Here is a 24,202-nt window from a genome sequence, read left to right as displayed (position 1 = left end):
AAACCTTACAGCCTTGCACACACGATACCTCCCACCCCCCCCACACACACACACCCTTTACAAACAAATACAATTAAATTATACATTTATAATACATTTTACATGAAAAAGAGCATTCAAGAGTACAATCGTCTGAGGCAAAAATAACACTTACAACTTGCATATTATATTTACATGCACTCCTGCGGTGCCGACCAGAAAACTCTGCAAAAAAAACACTTGGAGCTCCTATGGAATTAGATTTTTTGTAATGTGTATTGGATGTGAGCTTAGGCCTCAGAAAGCCATGAACAAACAGAATTACCATTACAATATAGTAAACCTCCCATACCAAACAACTCTAACAACCTTATAGATGAAAAGGCAACACTACACATATTAACCAGGCCCTAGAACACCAATTAAATCTCTTGTTAGGAAACCAGGCTGCTATAGATTCCTACACAGAAATTACAAGCCAGCAAAATACCTCACCTGGGTCACATATGCAGAACACAGACAGACCCTGAGCAAATACAGAATAAAGAGATCAGAAAGTATAAACAGAAACGTGCTGAGAAGACCTGAAATGGAATCCACAACAAGCCATCCTCTATATGCACTGCAACAATGGAAAAACAGGAATATTACCATTCTTAAGAACATAAGAACATAAGAAAATGCCATACTGGGTCAGACCAAGGGTCCATCAAGCCCAGCATCCTGTTTCCAACAGTGGCCAATCCAGGCCATAAGAACCTGGCAAGTACCCAAAAACTAAGTCTATTCCATGTAACCATTGCTAATGGCAGTGGCTATTCTCTAAGTGAACTTAATAGCAGGTAATGGACTTCTCCTCCAAGAACTTATCCAATCCTTTTTTAAACACAGCTATACTAACTGCACGAACCACATTCTCTGGCAACAAATTCCAGAGTTTAATTGTGCGTTGAGTAAAAAAGAACTTTCTCCGATTAGTTTTAAATGTGCCCCATGCTAACTTCATGGAGTGTCCCCTAGTCTTTCTACTATCCGAAAGAGTAAATAACCGATTCACATCTACCCGTTCTAGACCTCTCATGATTTTAAACACCTCTATCATATCCCCCCTCAGTCGTCTCTTCTCCAAGCTGAAAAGTCCTAACCTCTTTAGTCTTTCCTCATAGGGGAGTTGTTCCATTCCCCTTATCATTTTGGTAGCCCTTCTCTGTACCTTCTCCATCGCAATTATATCTTTTTTGAGATGCGGCGACCAGAATTGTACACAGTATTCAAGGTGCGGTCTCACCATGGAGCGATACAGAGGCATTATGACATTTTCCGTTTTATTCATCATTCCTTTTCTAATAATTCCCAACATTCTGTTTGCTTTTTTGACTTTTTTCTTCATAAAACATTAAATAAAGTCAAGAAATATAAAACATTAATCATAATAGTAAAGTCATATTCATAAAGGGCCAGATTTTAAAAACTATGCACGGGTGTAGATTTGTGCGCGCAGCCCGGCGCGCACAAATCTACGCCTGAATTTATAACATGCGTGCGCAGCTGCACGCATGTTATAAAATCCAGGGTCGGCGCATGCAAGGGGGTGCACAATTGTGCAACTTGTGTGTGCTGAGCTGCGTGTGCCGAACTTGCGTGTGCTGAGCTGCGTGTGTTGAGCTGCGGGTGCGTGTGCCGAGCTGTGTGTGCCGAGCTGCGTGTGCCGAACTTGCGTGTGCTGAGCTGTCACATGGTAGGAGCACTGGACGGCCGGCGCCATCTTTAAAAATGGCGCCGGCTGTCCAGTGCTCCTACCATGTGACAGGGGCCGGCCATTGGTATGGTTATCCTGTCACATGGTAAGGGCAAAGGGCCATCGGTGCCATTTTTATTAGTGGCAGCCGACGGCCCGAGAGTGGGAGATTGCTCCCGGGGCCCACTGGACCACCAGGTAATTTTAAAATGTTTTTGGGGGGGGGTCGGGAGGGTGGTGGAGGCTAAGGGAGCGGTTTTAAAGGGTCGGGTGGGTTTTTTGTTTATTGGCCAACAGCCCGAGCGTGAGAGAACGCTCCCGGGACCCCCGCTGGACCACCAGGTAATTTTAAAACATTTTTGGGGGGGTCGGGAGGGAGGTGGAGGCTAAGGGAGCGGTTTTAAAGGGTCGGGGTGGGTTTTTAGGTTGTGTCCTAACTCCCGTTAGTGAGCACTAACCCGATTAACGATTTTTTCACGATAAATCGGTGGAGTTTCTATTGTATCGCACTCTTTAATGATTAATGACGATTTAAAAAGTATCGGACGATATTTTAAATCGTCAAAAAATGATTCACATCCCTGTTATCATCAGGCTGTGGTGGGATGAGCTCCACCATGGCCCAGTGGGCCTCCTGCTGTCTTTGGGCTGCAGCGCCACGGGCCTCCCTACCCCCCCTCCCAAGCAGGAAGATCGGTGGGCCATATGGCAGGAGGCCTGTGCTCTCTCCTTCTTTGGCCGCAAGCTAGTTAAGCTGTACTGGCGGCCCACGGCCTCTCCTGCTGCTGCAGGCCCGCTGCCTCTCCAGGTATACCACCCCCTGCAAATGCATGGTATGCACACCCAAGCGCGCTGGGCCTGGCTAGGATTTGGCCAACATAAGTCTTCATTTGCAACTGCTTGGGGTATTTTTACTCCTATCTGTGTATCCTTCGCCCTCACTTAGGCCAGCCATTGCAGGGTTGCTTATGGTCGCTGCATCTAGCTGCTAGGTGGAGTTGTTGAGTAATGGCTAAGGCAGTGGTTCCATAACATGCAAATTTTCTCTCATGCATATTCATTGTGGGTATCCTGAAAACACGACTGGCTGGGGGGTCCCCAGGACAGGGTTGGGAACCACTGGGCTAAGGCTTCTCTACTGCTGGGGGCTGGGAATACTACTTGAGCATTATCCTGGCCTAAACACTGCTTCTCCACTTGTCCTCTAGGGCAGGAACACAACTCTTACTCTGGCCCTAGAGAGGGCCAAGCAGCCTTTAGCTCTGTGCCAGTGGTCCTAGGGCCTGTAGAGTCCTTGTGGCATTGGATCCCTGGGCAATGTGCTCTGGTTGCTTGCCCCCTCACCATGCCAGCCCTGCCACTACTTCCCATTTCGCTTTAGTCTGATTAGCCACAGTTACTTTAGCATTTCGCCAGACTACAAGGTAATGAGCCAGTTTTTCAGAGCCCAAGTAACAATGTAGGATTCAGTGTGATCTACCATGCACTTTATTTATTTAAAAATATTTATTTCCTGCCTATCCACCATTCTATTAATAAATCATTCCCGAAATAGATGAGAGGTGGGTAGTTCATCGGGGCCTCATATATTAAATGCCCAGTAGCTAGGCTAATGAAAGCTTATTGTAGCGCAAGTTTTACTTTATTTATAATCATTGGTCCCGATGAGCTAATTTTATAAAGGACACTATCAATATAGCTGTCCCGATGCACCTGAAATCTCAAGTTGTACTGTAAAGTTGTACTTAACTTGCAACTTTCAATTCAATGTCCGGCATCAGAATCGCAGTGCTGATGGTATGAGTGGTAAAAGTGGTGAAGTCCGACTTTGTTCCCCCATTCTAGGCAGGTTACAAACTTTGTTCCACCATTCTAGGCAGGTTACAAACTGCATTCATAAAAATACCATAAAACAATCAGCATGGTGGGAAACACTGTTAAAAAAACATAAAACCAAAGACAAACCATTACTAATAGGGCAAAGAAGAAGTAAGAGGAAGTAATTTTCTTGTTAATCAGATCCGTTTGTTAGCAGATTCGTTTTGGATTCGTTCTGGATTTTAAGAGTGTTTTGGTTAAACTGTAGAATGCCTATTTGAATCATAAGTAAAGCAGAGTAGATACATGATGCATTGAGACATCCTCTCTATTTTAATTCATACTTTAGTGTGAATTATATTCTCTTTGGCATTTGTAACTAGAGGAGAGAACAGATGGTGAGGGGTCCATTAAAATAACCTACGCTGCCAAGTGCTTGAATGCTATAATAGGAAATCCATTTGCTATAACAGAGATAATTTCACAATAATGGGAGAATATACATATTATACCGTATATGAGTAAGCCAGGGAGCGGGAAAGTTAAAAGGGTAAAGTTATCGGGATAACTTTAATTGGATATTCAGTGGAATATACCCAGTTACGCATTCCACTGAATCTATCCAGCTAAACTCAAAGTCTAGCCATCCATGCAGCTTTCTGGCATGGCCAGAGTTAGCCGGATAACTTTATCTGGATAATGCTGAACGTCAGTGCTAACTGGCTAAAAATTATCCACGGCAAGGTATGTGGCCGGACAAACTCTCTGAACATGGGCCTCATTCCATACATATTCATACAAGAGATCCTTTCACTACAATGGGGAATCCATTCACTGTAACAGGAGATCCTGTCACTTTAATTAGGTACCTAGTATTCACTACAACAGGCCATCATGTCATTATAGCAGAAGATCCATTGACTATAAATAGGGACCTTCACTTTCAGTTTGTATTTTATTTTTCTTGTCTATTATAACAAGAACCAAAACAGAAGAAAATCAATGGGGGGAAAAAATGACTCATTTTTTGGGTAAATATCAGAGTTTATTTTGGTGGACAAGAAACTAGGATAACAAATACGTATACATATATATTAAGCAGATCAGGATCCTAGATCTGGGGTTGCCAAACATTTTAGGTAAAGAGCCACATAACTTTTGAAAATCTTTGGCCAGACTTATGTGAAAATTGTAATTACCTCTTCCCCCCTCTACCTCTCCCCTTTCTTCAGCATTCCTCCTTTTTCTTCACTCCCCTCTTTCCCTAGCGTCTCGCCTTTTCTTCCCCCTCTCTCATCTCCTCTCCACGCTTCCTTTCTTCCAGCATCTCCCCTCTCCTTCCCATCTTTTCCCTCTCTCCCCCTCACTCTTTCCCCTCTCTCCTTCTCCAGTGTCTCGTCCTTTCCCTATCCTCTGAGCGTCTGCCTTCCCCCATCTCTTTCTGTATCTCCATCTCCCTTCTTTTCTCCTCTCAGCAGGGCACAGTCTCCGTGAGTCCTTCCTCCGCGGTGGCTCTATGGGCAACTCCGGCCTTCCTATCAGGGAATCTGCAGGCGCTTGCTGGCCCAGTAATTTTTTTTTTTTTTTTTTGCTGCATATGCGGTCCAGGTACAGTTCCTGTGCAAGTCCCACTGTTTATCATCCGGAGGAGGAAATGCTAGAAATTTATCAATGAAAGTCGGCTTAAACTGATATTGGAGGACCCTTATCAGCTTCTATTGAAAAAAACGCCAAGATCTTCGAGGTCCTTTTGAAGCACTTAAGAGATCCTTTTGGTCCGATTCGTATATATGGAATCATTTCCCTATAGCAGACCCCTGGTGAAGCTTGTTGCTAAGCGAAACACCGGCCGTGTCGGGCTTTGTTTGACATAAATCACCATCAGGAATTGGGAACTGTTATAGGAGTTTTGTTAGGCTCCTTTTCAAAGTATTTTTTGGCACATTTTGGCACCTTATCAAAAGAAATAAGGTGGATGATTGAATAGACTGGCCGGTTCACTGTTAGTTGAACTCGCCGTCTGGTTTGTTGACACCTAAAGTATTTTCAATAAAAAGATAATGATAGTACAATTAAAAAATTTCAACAGAAGAAGACTCTAATTAAACTATTATTTAAAATTATTTTTTCACTATATTAGTAGCCTTCACGTTTTAAAATTTTTTTTCGGTTTTCCCCCCTTTTTTTGAGTACATTATGGGCCGGATTTTAAAAGCTATGCGCAGGCGTAGATCTGTGTGCGCAACCCGGCGCGCACAAATCTACGCCCGATTTTATAACATGCGCGTGCAGCCGTGCGCATGTTATTATAAAATCCGGAGTTGGCGCGCGCAAGGGGGTGCACCTTGCGCGCGCCGAGCCCTAGGGGAGCCCCGATGGCTTTCCCCGTTCCGAAATCAGAGCGGCCTCGGAGGGAACTTTCCTTCACCCCCACCCCCCACCTTCCCCTCCCTTCCCCTATCTAACCCGCCCCCCCAGCCCTACCTAAATCCCCCCTACCTTTATTTTATAAGTTGCGCCTGCCTCCGGGCAGGTGTAGGTTGCACGCGCCGACCAATGGCCGGCCCATGATTCCGGGCACAGCTGCAAATGGCCGCTGTGCCTGGAGGCTCCGGCCCCGCCCCTTTTTTCGAGCCCCGGGACATACGCGCTTCCTGGGGCTTTACGCGCGCGCATAACCCCCCCCCCCCCCCACTCGCGTAGGCTTTGAAAATCTGCCCCATATGGGTAACCTTGGTGGCTATATTTTTCATGGGACCCTTATAACAGACTTCTCTTCACAATAATAGACATGCATTCACTATAACAGGAGCTTCCTGTACAATAATGGGTGGTCCATGCACCATGGAGGCTGAAACCGTTTTCCTTCATAATACGTAGTACTTCTGATACCCTCGCATGCATCAGACAAAAAGTTCATTCGATGTGGCATGATGGACAAACTGCAGGGATTACCTTGCCCCCTAGAGAGGCAAACTAATCAGATGTGTATCCCAGCACCTGAAAATTGGATGAGTTTTTGGAGGGGAGTATGATGACACAGTCAGACTCCAGGGGGGACGTTCTGGTTCGGGCTCCTGAACTGATCCCAGTGTGTGGAGTCTGAGAGGGGGTTTCTTTTGGCACAGAAATGGTTAGAGATATGCAGTGCTTCTTCTCCTCTTCCTGTGGATGACTAGAGAGAGAGAGAGAGAAAAAGAAGTGGTGGGCAGTTAGAAGAGATTTGGACATAATCTGGTCTTCTTTCAGCCTGACTACATGACCACTATGTAACTTACTGGGATGCTACATTAGAAAACGTTTGACTGTTAAATATAACAAAGTAAAATATTCTGGGGTCAGTTTTCGGGGATAAAATCTGCAGGTACTTTTCTTTTACTCATGGACTTAGCATTGATTTTCGACGAGAGAGTTTATGGCTGCTTGGGCATTTAGACCTGCTTTTCGCAGGGGTACTTTCCCATGTATGCAGAGTTGGAAAGGCCATTTCTGCCTGCTATTTTCCTTCCTCGATCTGCACACGCCGCAGGGAACGCCCCCTCCAAATGCAGCTAAAACTGCACGTGTTGTGTCTCAGTGCATTGCACTTCCAGCCGCATTGAGGGAAGTCAGTCTGCAGGCAGCCGATTTATGCACATAAATCATTTTTTGCCAGTAGAAGTGGCTTTACAATGTGTTGTCCTCATAATCTTTTTCTATATACTAGTACCTATACTGTAGGTACGGTATGGATTTATGCATGAGTTAGTTTCTGTAGCATATACCTCAGTTATGTACGGAAATTCACACATTTTTCAAAGGATGCATATATGTCCGCATAGGGGCACTTACAGTCTGTACTTTTTACCCACAGCTTTTGCCCCAATAATCGTAGGAAAATGAATGCACATAGGTCCAGGGTAGATGTGTTATTTGTACCTGATTTTTGTGCAGGGGAAAACATTAAAAGGAAAATAACGTGTAGAGTTTTGAAAAAAAATCAAACTGCCTGCATTATTTTTGTCCCCCGACGGAAGGAGAGTCTCCTGTCCATTCAGGTAAAAGTATTTGGGTTGTAGAACAACGTGTGACTTGTTCCCCACCTTGAGAGCATGTTGAACGTAAGGGAGAGGTGTTCTACCATGCAAACCCTCCACATGACTAAATTATGCCAGTCTTATGGAGTGCTAGATGTGTTCCACAGGTGAGTGGCCTGGGGCTCGGATGACCTGTGCTACTATGGGTATAACATTTTCTAAATTAGCACTGTAAATATCCTTTGAAAAGCCCAAAGGTTTGACGAAGCCCTTCACTCTTCCATTCGGCACGTGCCGGTTGCATATGTCTCTCTGGCCCTCTGTCTCTCTGACTCTTCCCGCTGAGTCATTCAGTAAACTGGCATTGTTTGAGCAGCCTTTCACTGCTTGTAGTGTCATGTACCCCCTACTGCAACATTTAACAAAGATCCCACGGGGTGGGGGTTCAGCCACAGCCAGGACATATGCCATTGGCCCAAATGATATCTTATGAAATGTGCCATCTGCACTGTGTAGTGGTTGGCACGGTAAATCCTGTAAGCACAAATGGCACCATTGGTACCTGCTGCATTCGGAGCTTCTGTTTTAATTGCATCACAAATGCTGGAAATACAAGACCTTATGTGTGGGGAATGCTTGGCTGCAACTCTTAATCCTTTTGTATTCAGTGTGCAGTTAGGTGGACATGTGCCTTTATCTTAATCTACATACATAATTTGATTTCTTAAGCATGCAGTTGATGGACTGGTCAGTGGCATAATCTTGCCACTCACCCTAAACCTGGTTAAATTAGGCAAGATAATCCAGTTCTGGGTTTGTTAAATCCCATCCCTCTGCATTCTTTGGAGTCGTAGGAGGGGAAGCAGAATGCAATGGAATGGAATTAAAGAAAGCCAAGATTTTAGTCCGTCTGCCAGAAGGTTGACCTGAATTGTAGTTAGCAGCAGCATTGTCTAGGCCCACAGAAAGCCATGGCTCCTGAACACTTCAATAACAGGTATTAAATGTGCTGTTCACATGATTTCTGCAGGCTTTTAAACTCAGGGCCCAAAATATGTCCCTTTAACCATTTTGTCAGTTTCTGATTCTGTCTCATGGGCTCTCTTTTTATCTGTACCATTTTTATTTTTATTTTAAGTGGGAAGAAGTGAGCGGCTATGATGAAAACCTAAACACCATCCGCACGTACCAGGTGTGCAACGTCTTCGAACCCAACCAGAACAACTGGCTGCTGACCACGTTCATTGACCGCCGAGGGGCACACCGCATCTACGTGGAAATGCGCTTCACCGTGCGGGACTGCAGCAGCCTGCCCAATGTGCCGGGCTCCTGCAAGGAGACTTTTAACCTCTACTACTATGAAACAGACTCTGTGATCGCCAGCAAAAAATCCACCTTTGGGACCGAGGCCCCCTACCTTAAGGTGGATACTATTGCTGCTGACGAGAGCTTCTCTCAGGTGGATTTTGGGGGAAGGCTGATGAAGGTCAACACTGAGATACGCAGCTTTGGGCCGCTCACCCGCAGTGGATTTTACCTCGCCTTCCAGGACTACGGGGCCTGCATGTCCCTGCTCTCTGTCAGGGTTTTCTTCAAGAAATGCTCCAGTGTGGTACAGAACTTTGCTGTATTCCCAGAAACTATGACCGGAGCGGAGAGCACCTCCCTCGTGATTTCCCGGGGCACCTGCATCCCAAATGCAGAGGAGGTGGATGTACCCATCAAATTGTACTGCAATGGCGACGGGGAGTGGATGGTGCCTATTGGCCGTTGCACCTGCAAGGCTGGCTATGAGCCTGAAAACCTTGTCATATGCAGAGGTAAGGTTGCCTTCTATTCTGTTTACAGTGGCAAGGAATGACCCTTTGTGACGCTTTGTATATCCATATAGTATGCCAAAGGGCACATAAAGTCTAAACCATTCGGAGGAGTCTGAATGTCACTGACCCTTTCCCCCACCCAAGAGAATAGAACGGCAAAGACAGAATTTGATTAGTTCATCGTGGGTAACTCCTTAATACAACTGTTGTGTGCAGTAACATTAACATTTTTATAGGATTCAGTCTATTGACTCCTCTGAATATCATTCAGGGCAGTGCACTATAGTGTCAGAAAAATGCTTAGTAAATAGGGCCCTTGCCTTGCTAAATTTTGGAAATCATTGTGCTGGTTCTTTGAAATGCTTGTGATCTCCCAAGCGCAGTCATACTTAAAAGACTGTTAAAATATACACCCTAAACATTGATATCTAACCAGGTCGCTAGTATGTCTGATATACCATTTCTGATATCAAAGCAGCCAAGCCAGTCTGTTCCAAGGGGTACGATGCCATTTGGGACACAGTTTCAAAGAAAGCAGCTCCCCAAAGCTGAGAGGAATCGAAAGAGAATGGCTGAAAGAATTTCAGAGCAGGTTGGTGCCTTTGTTAAGGGCTCCTTGAGCACGAATGCATTGCGTAGTTGGTGTTCTTGGGCCTGGAAGATTTGCCGCCCCCTACTTTGATGGCTTCTGCCAGCCTCGGCGCTCCTCGGAGGAGAGGCCCTTTCAGCCCTTGGGCAGGCAGGATTGCCATCTGGGCAGGATGCAGTGGCCTAGACCAGCGGGAGGAGCTAAAAAGGGGAAAAAGAGAAACATCGGAAAGTGGGTTGTGAATCAAGCCAGGTTGAATGGCACTCCTGGAATGACTGCAGAGCGTGCCGCATGCGCAGTGAGTATTGCTTTAAAGGAGAGTAAGTGTTTGATAGTATAGGCGTCAGATTGGTCGGCGGCTGTGAAGAGCTGGGCCTTCGGAGCAGCGAGAGGGTGTGCTTAATGACGCTCTTCGCCCTCCTTGGCTCTGAAAGTCAGTTCGGTTGAAATGCCACCAGAGTGCTAAAGGAGAAACGTAAGCCGTTTGATAACTTTAACTTTATAATAAAAGTAATTTTTCTCGGTAATTCAGGGGCACAACATGCAGCAAGAACATTTGTTTCCTGTCTGACGGACTCCAGCCTGCTGCGGAGTCTACCGGGAAACTCCATGCTCCCGCAAAAGCTCTCTGTGAGGCTTAGCTGTACTGTGAGCTCTGAATTGTGTATAAAATAGCTTTAATATCAGACATGATTTTCTCCTTTGCGGGTGACTGTATTTTACCACCATATACTTTCTAGCAATCAATACTGACATATTGTAGAAACAGAGGAAGGCCCATCTAGGCTGCCCATTCCTGATCTCGGGCTTTCACGTTCATCTAAGGATCCTCTGTGCTTATCGCATGCTTTTTTCAAAAGGATGGGCTCTTACTCTCAAGGGAAATGGAGGTCTCTGCGATTGTAGTTTTAGCTCCTCAAATGTTCTAGAAAGTTAGTAATACATTTCATGGAGTTTTGCCTCAGAACGTTCTAGGCCACATCTGTTTTAACATTGTGCCCCGGCAGATTTATAGAGAAACCCACAGCTCTCAGAAGCTGCAGTGGGTTTTATGGGAGATATCAGAAACCACAATGCAGGAATATTCAGCACTAGTGCACAAGGGCCACGCACAGGTCTGGTTTTCAGGATAGCCACAAGGACTATTCATCAGCTGTATTTCCATTTATTTGGGCTAACAACTGGATGAATTTAAATGATTTTGTTACCATGAAAACATCTTGTTTGAGACCCTCAAGGACATGATTTTAATTTCCTACAGTGAAGCATAAAATTGAAAATTCTTATCCCTTAGATGTTTTGATAATTTTCTGCTGTCTGTCCCCAAATTTTCCGTTTAAAGAAGAATGATTTGGGGACCAGAGAGTGAAACACCTCCGGCTCCAGCAGTGCCGTGTCCCATAAGAAACTGTAGGTAAGGAGATCACTCTGCTCATATCTGGAGAAACTGCATGTGAATATCAGACAGAGGGAGTGAGGGGAGAGCCTTGGAGATACAATGGTTTGGTACATTAAATGTTATCATCTTGAAAACACATCCCCTATGCTGAGAGAGGAAATAATCTGCAAAGCTGAGGCATAGTGTGATGCCACAGAATATTCCTCTAGTGTTGCTACCCAAACTTCTGTTAGCAAGAGATGCTTCCTTTTTCTGATTTCCCATTCCAGTGCAAAATTTGGTGACCTTGAGATGGCTGCCAAAACGTCTGGGCTGTATAATAATAATAATCTCACGATGACACAGAATGTGGTTGGCAAACCTGTAAACGTTCTTGAGCCCCGTGACCTTCTCCAGGTCCCTTGGAGGGGCTCATGAAGTGCAGCAGAGCAGGATGGGAGAGATTCAAAACAGCAGCAAAACAGAGGAATTACCAGGGGGAAAAAAAAGATTTAGTGCTGATCAAGGCATGAAAAATAAAATAAGAAATACAATTAGTTTTTTTGGGGGGAAAATAAAGAGACCTCCTTGGGTCTAGACACGCTTTAACTTGTTAAGAGATCAAGTCATTGCTAAGTGCAAGCTGCTTGGCCGTCTCTGTAAAATGAGTTATGGTCACACACACACACACATTCTCAGTGGACAGATGCGCACATCACTAAACAGCAAATCGCCTTCACAGTTTGGCACTAATTGGCACCATTGCCGACGTTCTCGGCAGAGAGGCCAAAGACTGCCCGAGGGTGGAGACTGAATTAGCCTTTCACCCCGCAGAAGTGGTCCCTCCAGAGCAGGGCTGAGGCCCACGGAGGAAGCTGGCGCTGCCGCTGCCGCTGCACCTGCTGCCTGCATCTAGCGGGCACCTTTCAGGAGCCCTAAACTCGCTAGAAAACAAAAAAGAAAAATAACACCCCCCCCCTTAAATAGAATTAAGACCGGATTGCACTAGGAAGAAACCCCCCGCCCCCCAGTAACTGCCCCATCTCCTTGAAGCAGCCAGCCACAGCTGCCACATCAAGATACAAATCTCGAAAGGAACTGTTTTGCGATTTCCAATCTTCAAAGGGCTGTGCTCCTTCACCCGCCTGGCTTTTATCTCCCTCATTACTTTCTGAGCAAAACCTGTCGGAATCAGCACCGGCCCTGATTGGTTCTGAATTAATTGCAACTCGGGGAATGGGATTCCATTGCTTTCAATTAATTGAAACTATTTTTTCTTTCTTTTTCCCTTTCCTGGTTCTTTCGTCTGCGCTTTCAATTTTATTTTATCGCCTGCTGCAGTCCTCTGAGGGATTTAGTCTGATTTATAAATATGGAAATAGCCTTTTTTTTTTCTCTCTCTCTCTGCTTCTGAGTTTTTATTAATGTGCCCCCAAACTTTTAATCTGTGACTGTTCTGTGGCTGTGCTCATTACCAGGCGCTTCTCTTCAGATGAATGTGGCCCTCACACAAGCTGTGCAAGAGCTGGGCGAGCTGAAGATGTCCTCACCGAGTCCCAGAGGCCGTTCTGTAGGGAGAAGGGAGGTCTCTGGGATCCACCGCAGAATCCCCTCAGGCGAGGGAGGGGTACAGGGCGGGTCGCCACAGTCCAGGAAAAGGTGCACCCAAAGGCAACAGAAGGAAGGAAGGAAGGACGGAAGGACTTGCTCCAGTGCCAAAATGTTTCCAGTTGTGCCCCCATCATCTTTACTACTTGAAAACGTAAAGGGGTATTTTCAGTGCTAAATCTGGAGCAAGTTTTCCCATTGGAGCTTTTCCTTTTTTTTTTTTTTTGCAGGAGGTTCAAGCCTCCGGATTTGGCTACTGGTGTTACATCATCAGGTGCCTAATGGTGGCAGGGCGTTAACCCTCCAAGTTCTCCGCCAAAAGGCTTTTCATAGCTCATGGCTCAGACCATGAACTTGGCTCTTAGCCAAAACAGAAGCCAGAAACAAGTTCAACCTGTAGTCCCAAGAAAAGCAAACTGAGGGGTAGGATGATTAGCTGAGATTAATAGGTTCTAATCCTAATAGATTACATTTTTTATATCATGAAAGCAATTCTTTTACTGAATGTGGCCAGCAGTGTTATTTTCACTGTTGCCCCTGGGTTACTGATAGAGAGCTGCAGTTGCGGTGGCCGAGGGAGGTTGAACACGATCAGCTTTTGGGTTCCCTTTATCCTAACATACAGCTCAATACAGTAAAGTGGGGCCGCGGTTACCCCGCTCCTAACCCGCTTTCTACTCACTTTCCGGCCGTGTTAGCCCTTCCTGCGATACACTATCCCCTTTAACCCATCCTTACCGCCTCTTTAAATCCCCGGGTAACCCCTTCCGCACGCGGCATGTATATCAGATGTAAACGATCGAATTAGCTATTCCCTCCCATACAGTAACGCGCGCCCCGACTATCGCTATTTTACCCTGCCATTTTGCCCCGCGTTTAACCTGCTAACTTACCGCCTACCCTTACCCCTGCGTTAGAGGCAGGGGTAATGGTAGACGGCAAACTTTCCCCCAAAAGGAAACCTCTAAAAACCTAAAATCCCCTCCTCCCGAAGCGACTCAACATTACTTTCTGTTGTTTTCTTACCTTTTGTTGCTTTTCAGCCCCTTCCCTTCTCTGCCTCCCTCCGGAGGGGGCAGCCGGCGGCGAAAGCGGCTCGCAGCGGTCCCCCCCGCACAGGTCCCGGTTCTCCTGGCTCGGCAACAGCAGTACAACAGCTAGGGCTCCATCTACCCCAATCCTTCCTTCCTTCCTGACTCGGCCAAATTGTGAAGCGGCTTGCAGCGTCCCGTCCCCCCGCGCAGGTCCCGGTTCTCCTGGCTCGGCGTGAGGTGAGAGCCCACTGTTCTGTGCCCTCTCCGGCACGAGCGGAGCGAAACGTTCTTTCGTTGGCCGGAGCGCCTATCGATTTGGGCGCTCCGGCCAATGAAAGCACATAGACGGGCGTGTGTGACGTCACGGCGTGCGTCACACACGCCCGTCTATGTGCTTTCATTGGCCGGAGCGCCCAAATCGACGGGCGCTCCGGCCAACGAAAGAACGTTTCGCTCCGCTCGTGCCGGAGAGGGCACAGAACAGTGGGCTCTCACCTCACGCCGAGCCAGGAGAACCGGGACCTGCGCGGGGGGACGGGACGCTGCAAGCCGCTTCACAATTTGGCCGAGTCAGGAAGGAAGGAAGGATTGGGGTAGATGGAGCCCTAGCTGTTGTACTGCTGTTGCCGAGCCAGGAGAACCGGGACCTGTGCGGGGGGGACCGCTGCGAGCCGCTTTCGCCGCCGGCTGCCCCCTCCGGAGGGCGGCAGAGAAGGGAAGGGGCTGAAAAGCAACAAAAGGTAAGTTGGCACATGTCGAGCCAATTCGGGAGGAGGGGATTTTCGGTTTTTAGGTTTTCCTGGGTTAAAGTTGGGATCCACTTCCTGGTGCCTGTCATTTTAAATGTCATTTGATGAACGTGGCCCTCACACAAGCACCCAGGATACTGTATAGGCGCTGTATTAAGCGCCTATACAGTAAAATGGGTTGCGCGGGCCTAACGCTTCACCTAACGCTTTGCATACGCGGCTTGCATTTGCAAGCAATTTAAATAGAGTATCGAGCGGTATGTGATCAGAACAGTGCGTGGGGCAAACGAGGGTGCGCCCGGCACTGCTGCACTCTTTCTAACGCGGCCTTACTGTATCGACCCGATAGTTATGTTGTTATGGAGCTATGGATGCATGTCTTACTGCACCCCCTCAAGAATTCAACCAAAACCATATTAGTAATACTCAGCCTTTACTCACCTGAGGTGCTGGTGCTACTGTACCCCCTCCTATTATACTCATTACCCTCCTCCCTCTAAGCGCAGCAGTGCCACTGGGAGAGCACCCGCTTTTCTAGGACAAATCCATCTCATGGAAACTTCCCCTCTGTCAGCCATTGCTCCACAAACTCTTCAGATTACATCATTTCATGCAAGTTTCCCTCCCTCACCTACAGCTTCCCTATCTGATTAGACTGTCCCGTCTGTCTCTTCTCTCAACCTTTTTCCTCCATCACCATCTGTTTCTCTTCTGCAACTCCCCCCCCCCCCTGTACTCTATTGTGTCTGTCCCTCCCGCTTTGTGTGTTTGTACCAACTCTGGGCCTGTAATCCTCCTGTATGTGTTTGTACTCCTCTTTCTTCCACCTGTGTGTGTGTCCCTAGTCTTCCTCCATGCTCCCTTCCCTCTGCCCGAGTCTACCTCGATTTATTTTTCCTTTTCTGGTAGCTCCTTCCACCATCCGTTCACTAAGCTGCGGCAGGAAGAGAAAGATATCAGCCACAGCAGAAGAATCATGCTTGCAGCTCTAGCGAGAAAAGCAGCCCTGGGGAAAGAGAGGCAAGTGAGTGCATGGTCCTGCCCCAAACAGCTGCCCCTTTCCTTTTCTCTGTGGAGATGATGTGAGGGGAAAGTGGGCAGCTGCAAGATCAACAGCATGCCTTCAGGTGCACTTGGACTGCCCAGAGATGGGATGTGAAGAGCGGGGAATCACAGGCCCATCAAATGTTGGAGGGAGAATGGGGTCTATAGTGGACATATGGGTTGCCAGCAGTCAGTGTAGGATGGATCATATTTTTTTTTCAGGGCCATGGGGTTCCTATTTCAGCCTTCCCTGCTTACAAAGCCTTAAGGTTGTGCAGGATTCTAGAGGGATATGCGAGAGGTCTACAAAATCATGAAAGGACTTGAATGGGTAAATGTGAATCGGTTGTTTACTCTTTTGGATAATAGAAGGACTAGGGGGGCACTCCATGAAGTTAGCAAGTGGCTCATTTAAAACAAGTTGGAGAAAATTCTTTTTCTCTCAACGTATAATTAAGCTCAGGAATTCATTGCCAGAGGATGTGGTTAGGGCAGTTAGTGTAACTGGGTTGAAAAAAGGTTTGGGTAAGTTCCTAGAGCAGAAGTCCATAAACTGCTATTAATCAATAAGGATTAGTAGCTTGGGATATATTGACTTAATGTTTGGGTACTTGCTGTTGGACACAGGATACTGGCCTTGATGGACCCTTGGACTGAACCAGTATGGCATATCTTATTTTTAGGGTTCCCAAAGAGATTTAGTCCAGGCTCTGAAAGGTGAGGGAGTGTTGCTAGATGCACTCGGGGTGCTTAGGGAACTGGTATCCCCAGGCACTCATTCAGGAGCTTGTTTAGAGCCTTCACCTCCTCCCATTTCCCTGTGAAAGGAGCGCAGCCTGCCCAGACAGCACAGCCTTCACCAAAGAGCAATCTAATCCTGCCAATGCCTTTTTTTTGGGGGGGGGGGAGTGTTGGAAAGTTGACAGTTTTCTTTCTGCTGTTAGTGATTATTCCCTTTGTTTATATAATCAGTATTTATACTGCACAGAGCTCACACTTATCACAGATGTGCCTTTCATGGCGGATCGCATGAGGACTCTGGTTTCTTATCTTCAGAGTGGAGCGCTCTGAAACGTTGAATTTCCAGAAATGGTGAACGTTTCCTCACGTTCTGAATCCTTCCAGTGTCTGGTGTATAACAAATAATTAGCAGGCAGAATAAGGTTTTGTAATGCAAAGATATTTTGATCGAAACAATTTCAATTATAATGATTACTGTTATAATTACCATATAAATATATGATACAGTCTATAATTTTTTTTTTTAAAATAATTATGAATGCAAGAATAAAATAAATCATAAGGCCATTGAAGCAAAGTCAAATTGGAGCATTTGACAGAGTGAAGTAACAGCAAGACGAAAAGGTATAAACAGTCGGGGCAGAGCAACTTGGATCCCAAGTTACTGTAACTCGGCAGGAGGAGCTGCCCCACCTCCTTTCCATCGGTGATAACGTTCTTAGTTTAGCTTGGGGGGAGGCCATTCAGCTGGAGATTAGTGACAGCCTTCTTGGCTTAGCGAAGCAGGAAGGGGGATGCTCATCCAGATCAAGGATGGTTTAGCTTAGGAGGAGGGAGCTGCTCCTTTAGGTTAGCGATGGGGTTTTCAGGTTACCTCAGCCGTAGGTCGGCGAGAGGACTCTTGGGTGCTGCTCTTCCGGGGTTTAACTCGGTAGGAGGAGTTGCTCTGTTAGACGGTCAGTAGAGCCTCTTGGCGCAGCTCCGCAGGAGTCATTGCTCCTCCTGTTTTTTAGCTTGTGGAGGATGTGGGGTGTTGGGGGGGGTACCTGTTCCTGATAGGCTGATGTGAGTTTAGCACAGCAGGAGGAGCGCCCCCTTTAGGGCAATGATAGAGCACTTGGTTTAGCTCATCAGGAAGAGCCGCAGTTTTAAGGTGATAGAATTCATAGGGGTGAATTTTCAAAATGTTACACATGTAAAAATGAGCATATACACACGTCTGTAGCATGTACTCATGCAACTGGTATTTTATAGACCTTGAAAGTATGCATGTACTTTAGATATTGCGCGCACCTCTACGGGCGAAAGAAACGGGCAGTGTAGGGGCAGGCCAGCACTTATGCGCATAAGTTGCTATTTTAAAATAGACTCATGCAGATAGATTTGGCACCTTACTCGCATAATTTCACACCTGCTAATTATCTAGTGTAATCAATACCAGATTTGTTTGTGGTGCACTATTAGCTGGGTGGAGGGTGTGAGTGAACTTGGGGGGGGGGGGGGGGAGGAGAATTCAGGCTGAAGAACCAGGAAGGTCTCGATGACCTGGAGGAGGACCTGGGCCAACTGGTGGAGGAATTGGAAAACTGCTAATTTCAATTATGCGCGTATGTTTTAAAATATTCTGACTTATGCATGTAAAATTGGGTTTTACGTGAACAAGTCCTACTTTATTTTTGCATGCAAAATATATGCACATCTATTTTTAAAATTAGAAGGAAAAATATCTGCTTTCAATGCATGGCATGGGTTTGTGGGTAAGCACACATGCGCATGGAGGTTGGGTGTGAGTATTTTGCAATAGGCCTGTATCCGATATGTGTGGGGTATAAAATACTCTTCCCGATCGCCGTGTGCTCATACACGCATGTATATGTGGCCGCGCAGAGCTGTTTGAAAGTTATCCTTGTAGTTTTGCTCAGCAGGAGGAGCTGCTCCTCTCGGTTAGTGATAGAGGGCTTGGTTTAGCTCATCGGGAGAAGCTGGATCCTTAGGACAGTGGCAGAGCTCTTGATTTAGTTCCAGGGAAACTATTGCTCCTTTGGGTGGTGTTGGGGGGGGGGGGGGGGGGAGGGGGGGTGAGTGGGTATTTTGAATCCAAGTGGGAAACACGCAGGCCTGCAGATGCAAAGTGCTTGTGACACAGCATGCCAGTTTTCAAAGGGGGAATTCCCTGGTGCATAGTGTGCACAGGATATTTCAAAATGGAATCTCCCTGTGTATTTTAGGCACATCCCCTGACATCATCCCTTTTTCCCTCAGCAAAAAGTATGCATGATGTGGAAATATGCTTCCTTTCTGCTGTGCAAGGGGGGGAAGGGGGAAGGACAGTTTTCAGATTGTGTTGCATGGGTAAATAATATCTGTTTACCCGTGGAAAACCTTTGAAAATTTGCCACAGAAATTAGTGACAGTGTTCTTGGTTTAGTTTAGCAGGAGGAGCTGCTCCTTTTAGATCAGTTAGAGAGGTCTTGGTTTAGGTCAGCAGTAGCGCTCCTCCTGTAGGTCACTGATAGAGGTCTTGATTTCCCTGATAGAGGGGAGCTGCTCCTTCAGGACAGGGATAGAGTTCTTGGTTGGAAGCCCTGGAGCTGAAACCTGAGGTGTCTGGGTGGAATAATAGGAGTTGGTTCTGCCGTACAGCAACAAGTGTGATATGTTCATAAAGCGAGCTACGTGCCTCCATTTTCCTGCAAGCTGTGCCTGATTATGGTTTTCTTATCTTTCAGTTTGAGATTAATAGGTAAAATACTCTGAGATCGTGAGAGGTGCCATGCTGGGTCGGACCGTCCACGGAGCCCAGCAATCTGTCTCCAACAGTGGCGTCCAGGTCATAAGTACCGAGAGGGTCCCCGATAACTGATTTATTTCTTGTATCTCACTCCCAGGAATAAGCGCCGGCTTTCCCGAGTCTACCTGGCTAATAACTGTTTAAGGTCTTTTCCTTCAGGAACTTGTCCAATCCTCTTTTAAACCCCACTAACAACAGTTGGCCTTGACCATGTCCTCTAGCAACAGATTCCATAGCTTGATTGTGCGCTGGGTGAAAATTTACTTCCTACGATTTGCTTTAAATCTGCCGGTTGCCCGTTTCATGGAGTGTCTCTTAATCCAGTGAGTTTCCTGAGAATTTCTTTTTATTTTTGTGTAAATATTTGAGGCATTTGCTATGAAAAGGTTCTGTTAGTGAGCCTAGATATACACAAAGGCAAAGTAGGCCGGTACCATAGGGTGGCTAATTCCTGCCTCCTGTCGCACTGCATGCCTCCAATATGATTTGATTCCCATCCCCTTCCTCTAGTGGCTCCCCCTCCCCAATCTCAAACCCAGTTAAATTCCTATTCCTTCCATCCAGCTGCTGCTGCTGCAGTCTTTCCTTTCCTTCCCGCTCGCCCCCCAACACCTTCCGAGTTCCGGCTTTTGTGCTAGTGCTGCTGATTTCACAGGGCAGCGAGCATGGGGGCCGTGGGTTCTATCATTCTAACCACACTGATGAGGAACAGCCCGTCACCATCTGTGAGACTGTAGAACACAGCTGACGATCTTCACTTAGATCCTCCCAGAAATCCCTGGTGGCCCCTCCATAATCCTAGAGTCCAGGCTCCTGCTTGCTAAGGCCCAGAGGAAACCTTTTCAGCTTTTTCTGTGGCTTGGTGGTCAAACAAGATTCAGCATGACTGAACACTACAAAACCAGCTAGGCTGAAATGTTCCTTTGGCTATATGGTGGTTAAATATGGTGCTATACGTAGCTTCACGCCAAATAGTACAAAAGGAATTTGCCCACTAGGTACAAAATGCTCTTCAGCAACTCGACAAAATATTATGAAAATATGTGTCAAAACCGCATCAGCAAGCGAGTCGATTGTAAGATATCAATCCACGGGCACAGATGGACACATTATATAGAAAATAACTATCTTTGGAAGCACCTTTAGGTGATCCTTCACAGTCTTAACAACCGCAAATGACTGAAAAGACCGGACGGCTTTGAATCACACCAAGCACATCGCCAGGATTGCTGATGTGGTTTTGACACATAATTTCATAATATTTTGTCGAGTTGGTGAAGAGCATTTTGTACATAGTTGGCAGGTTCCTTTTGTACTATTTGGCGTTTTGTATGCAGGATTGTTCAATGGCTCTTTGTTTTTTGTTTATTGCTATACGTTTCTTCACAGGAAAAAATACTTTAAATAAGAAATCTAGCAAATTTCTTATCCGTGCCACACCCTTTGCTGATTAGAAGTCCTCAATAGGAAAGTTAGAGCAGTGCCAAGCCCAAAATTACTTAAAAAATAACTGTTTATGTAAAGGATATTTTCTTTTTCACTTGTTATATGGTTGATATATTATAATTACCTGCAGGAAGCATGTTGACCAATCCATGTTTTGGGTCAGCTAGCTGGAAATACTGCTTTAAAAGAAAAGTGTGAAAAGTAATTGCTTTAAACTGTTTTTTGCTGGAGTTTTTAATGCAGTTGTTGATCATCAGTGTCTCCTCTATGGTTTGTGTCTGCACGGTGGAGCCACAGCCGCTGAATGCCATCGTCACACTCCCATACACAACCAAGGCAACTGCCTGCCCTGGGAAAGTGAGGTGGCCATTGGATGCTCCTGTGCTGGAAGAGAGGCAGCGTGGCCAGCTGGTAGGCAAACTAGCAGGGTAGCAGAAGACACATATTGCTGTTACTCAAGAGCCTGGAGGATTTCTAGTCTCAGCTTCATTCCTTGACCTGCGAGAAGATGTGAAGGCTGCACAGCGTCTCTAAGAGGCAGCTGGCGCCTTCCTCCGGGGGCCTGAGTGATGCACCCAACACAGAAAAGAAGGGCCAGACAGAGGGTGGGAAAGCAGACTCAATAAGATGGACAGAGAGGAAAAACTGAGGCCAAAATGAGGAGCGAGCGACAAAGAAAACGAGAGGGATCTGGAGGGCAGCGTGGTTAGGGAGGGAGAGAGGCAGGGGCCCGGCCTTCTGGCTGGTCTCAGATGTCCTGCAGAGCACTGCTGATTTCACCAGAGACCCAGATAAATTAGAGCGATTCTTGAAGTGCTGAAAATATCGCAGACTTCAGCAAAGGCTGAGGAGGTATACCAGATACTAAAGAGTTTACAGGGAACAGATAAAGGGAACAGGTGAAAGGGAGAAAGAAAAAAAACAAACCCTCAGAAAAAGATGTTGAAGATATGCAACAAAGTTTGGGAAATACTTTCATTTTTAAAGGACAAGAATAACTTCTAAATAAGTTCATGCAAACATCTTTCTTTCTTTACGTTTATGTGATTTATATTCCGCTTTTCGGCGCTTCAAAGTGGATTGCATTCAGGTACCCTAGGTGTTTCCCTGTCCCAAGAGGACTCCCAATCTAAGCAATGAAATGAAGATAATGCTACAGATTTTTATTTGTTCATAGCCATTTGATATTCTGCCTTTTCCTAAAATAGTCTTAAAGTGGACTTCACTCAGTGTTAAAATTAAAATGGCAATGACTGCACGAAAACCATTTATTATTATTATTTTTTTTAATTCTCACTGGGTTGCCCATGGCACAGCTGGCGAGGCTGCTCATGTAGGCTTGAAAGATGTGCAGTCGCATAAAATACTGGGCGCGAGGAGAGGTTTGTTAACAGAGGCACACGCAGAGAGCATCCTAGGAAGAGTCGGCCAGTTTCTGGCATTCTGAAAAGCAGAGGCGTTGTAGGAGAGCAGAGGGCCTGACCTTTCATACGTTCGCACACAGGCCACCAGAAAAAATAGTCAACTTTGTATTAAAGTGAGAGGCTGAGTCTTTTGGGGGCAATCTTCAAGGGCTGTGGGGAGTCGCAAAGGCCAGCGGTCCTTTCCCTTTGAAAATATGGGAAAATGGGCCTGCTCTTCCCGTGGATACTCTTCCCCTTGCCAACCCGCGTGGGTTGGTGCTTCCCCGCCCCCCTGGAGACGCCTCCGCTTGGTGGGACAGCGCCCACGCGTTTACCCGCAGGGAGGGCGGGCAGTTCTCCGAAACAAAAAAAACCAAACTTTTACCAGAAGAAATGGCCTTTGAAACGTCTCCACTTAATGCGGGGGGGGGGGGGGGGGGCACTTGGTGGGTCTCTCATTCATTTCCCCTGGAGTCGTTGATACTGAAGTCCGGAGTTTATTTATTTATTTTAAATTTTTTTCCCCCACAACTTTTGTACTACAGGATGGGCTCAATTCACTGCAAATCTTTTTGGCCGCTGGAGGGCGAATGCAGAAGAATGCCAAATAGTAACTCTCAGAAGAGCTGATGGGCAGAATGTGTTAAAATAAATACCGGGCAGAGCCTGAATTGGGAGCATGGGGCTCAGCATCCACGCGTCATTAAATGCCTGCTCTACCTGAATGTAACTCACCTTGAGCTCCCGGTGGAAAGGCGTGAGCTAAATAGAAGTAAACCATTCCAAATACGTTAACAGCTTCTGCTCCACCCACAGACATCGAGGAGAAATGTTATTTTCAGTGTTTTTATTTGTGTAACAGAGGAGCCTTTCTTACTTTCCGTGGAGCAGCTGCCTTCTCATTATAACAGTAGGGATTTTTTTTCTCCCAGCAGGAAGGACAGATTTGTGTTTCCCCCTCCCCCTCCTCACTTCCTATAGCGTTAGGCCACGGAAGCAGCTTGGCTTATTTTTAAATCAGCTGTTGTAGCGACTGAAGCCGTGCAAGCATTTCAGGCTTCTCCCGCTTGCTTTCAGCTGGGATCATCGTGCTCAAAGGCTGCTCCATGTGTTTCCCCCGCCCAGTTCCAGATGTTGGGGAAGGCAGGAGAGCCGAGAAAGAGATAATAAGGCTCCTGCATATTATAATGAGGTGTGCACTGTAGCTAGGGGCCGGCCTAAAATCCTACACGAAGAAGGTTTAGTCAGTTTTCCAGAGGTGCACGGGGCCACTGAGCCATAGTTTTTTAAACACAGGGTATGATTTTGTGTCAAAGTTAACAAAGACCTTTCTAATTTTTCTCTGAGCCTTGTATTAGGTGACTTGAATTCAGTATGTGTCCAAGCAGTGCTCGGCATACATCGAGCTGGCTATGCTGTGGCTAAAAATCCTCATGAAACTAGCCGGCTAGGCTTAGGCAGCTCTCCCCGTGCACAAGCGAGCCGATATAGTAAAGTCCGCAGGAGAGCTGGCGCACGCACAGGCCACTCTCCTGTGCGCGCGATTCACTATTCAAATGAGGCCCGGCGGTAAAAACAGGCAAAAGGAGGCGCTAGGGACACTAGCGCGTCCCTAGCACCTCCTTTTGGACCGGAGTGGCGGCTGTCAGCGGGTTTGACAGCCGACGCTCAATTTTGCCGGCGTCGGTTCTCGAGCCCGCTGACAGCCACGGGCTCGGAAACCGGACGCCGGCAAAATTGAGCGTCCAGTTTTCGACCCGACAGCCGCCGGCCGACTTCAAATTTATTTATTTTTTTTACTTTTGGAAACTTTCAGGACCTCCGACTTAATATCACCATGTTTTTACTGCTTTTCTGTGCACTTTCCCGGCGCCTGAAGAAATTAGCGCCTACCTTTGCGTAGGCGCTAATTTCTGAAAGCAAAATGTGCGGCTTGGCTGCACATTTTGTTTTCTGAATCGCGCAGGAATACCTAATAGGGCCATCAACATGCATTTGCATGTTGCAGGCGCTATTAGGTTCGAGGGGTTGGACGCGCGTTTTCGGCC

At 46.5% G+C, this 24,202-nt stretch overlaps 1 protein-coding gene across 1 annotated transcript in view; it reads left to right on the top strand.

Annotated features, from left to right (window-relative positions):
- The window catches only part of LOC115098908 (ephrin type-B receptor 1), a 639,343-nt gene that overhangs the window by 234,241 nt on the left and 380,900 nt on the right, over positions 1–24,202 (top strand). The window contains exon 3 of the mRNA XM_029616009.1: positions 8,690–9,371. Coding sequence (XP_029471869.1) covers positions 8,690–9,371 — 682 coding nt within the window. The remainder of the gene's footprint in view (positions 1–8,689; positions 9,372–24,202) is intronic.

This window comes from Rhinatrema bivittatum, chromosome 9, assembly GCF_901001135.1.
Source record: "Rhinatrema bivittatum chromosome 9, aRhiBiv1.1, whole genome shotgun sequence".
In the NCBI taxonomy this organism is placed as follows: Eukaryota; Metazoa; Chordata; class Amphibia; order Gymnophiona; family Rhinatrematidae; genus Rhinatrema; species Rhinatrema bivittatum.
The sequence above is the reverse complement of the archived record's forward strand: the minus strand, read 5'-3'. Positions and strand labels throughout refer to the sequence as shown.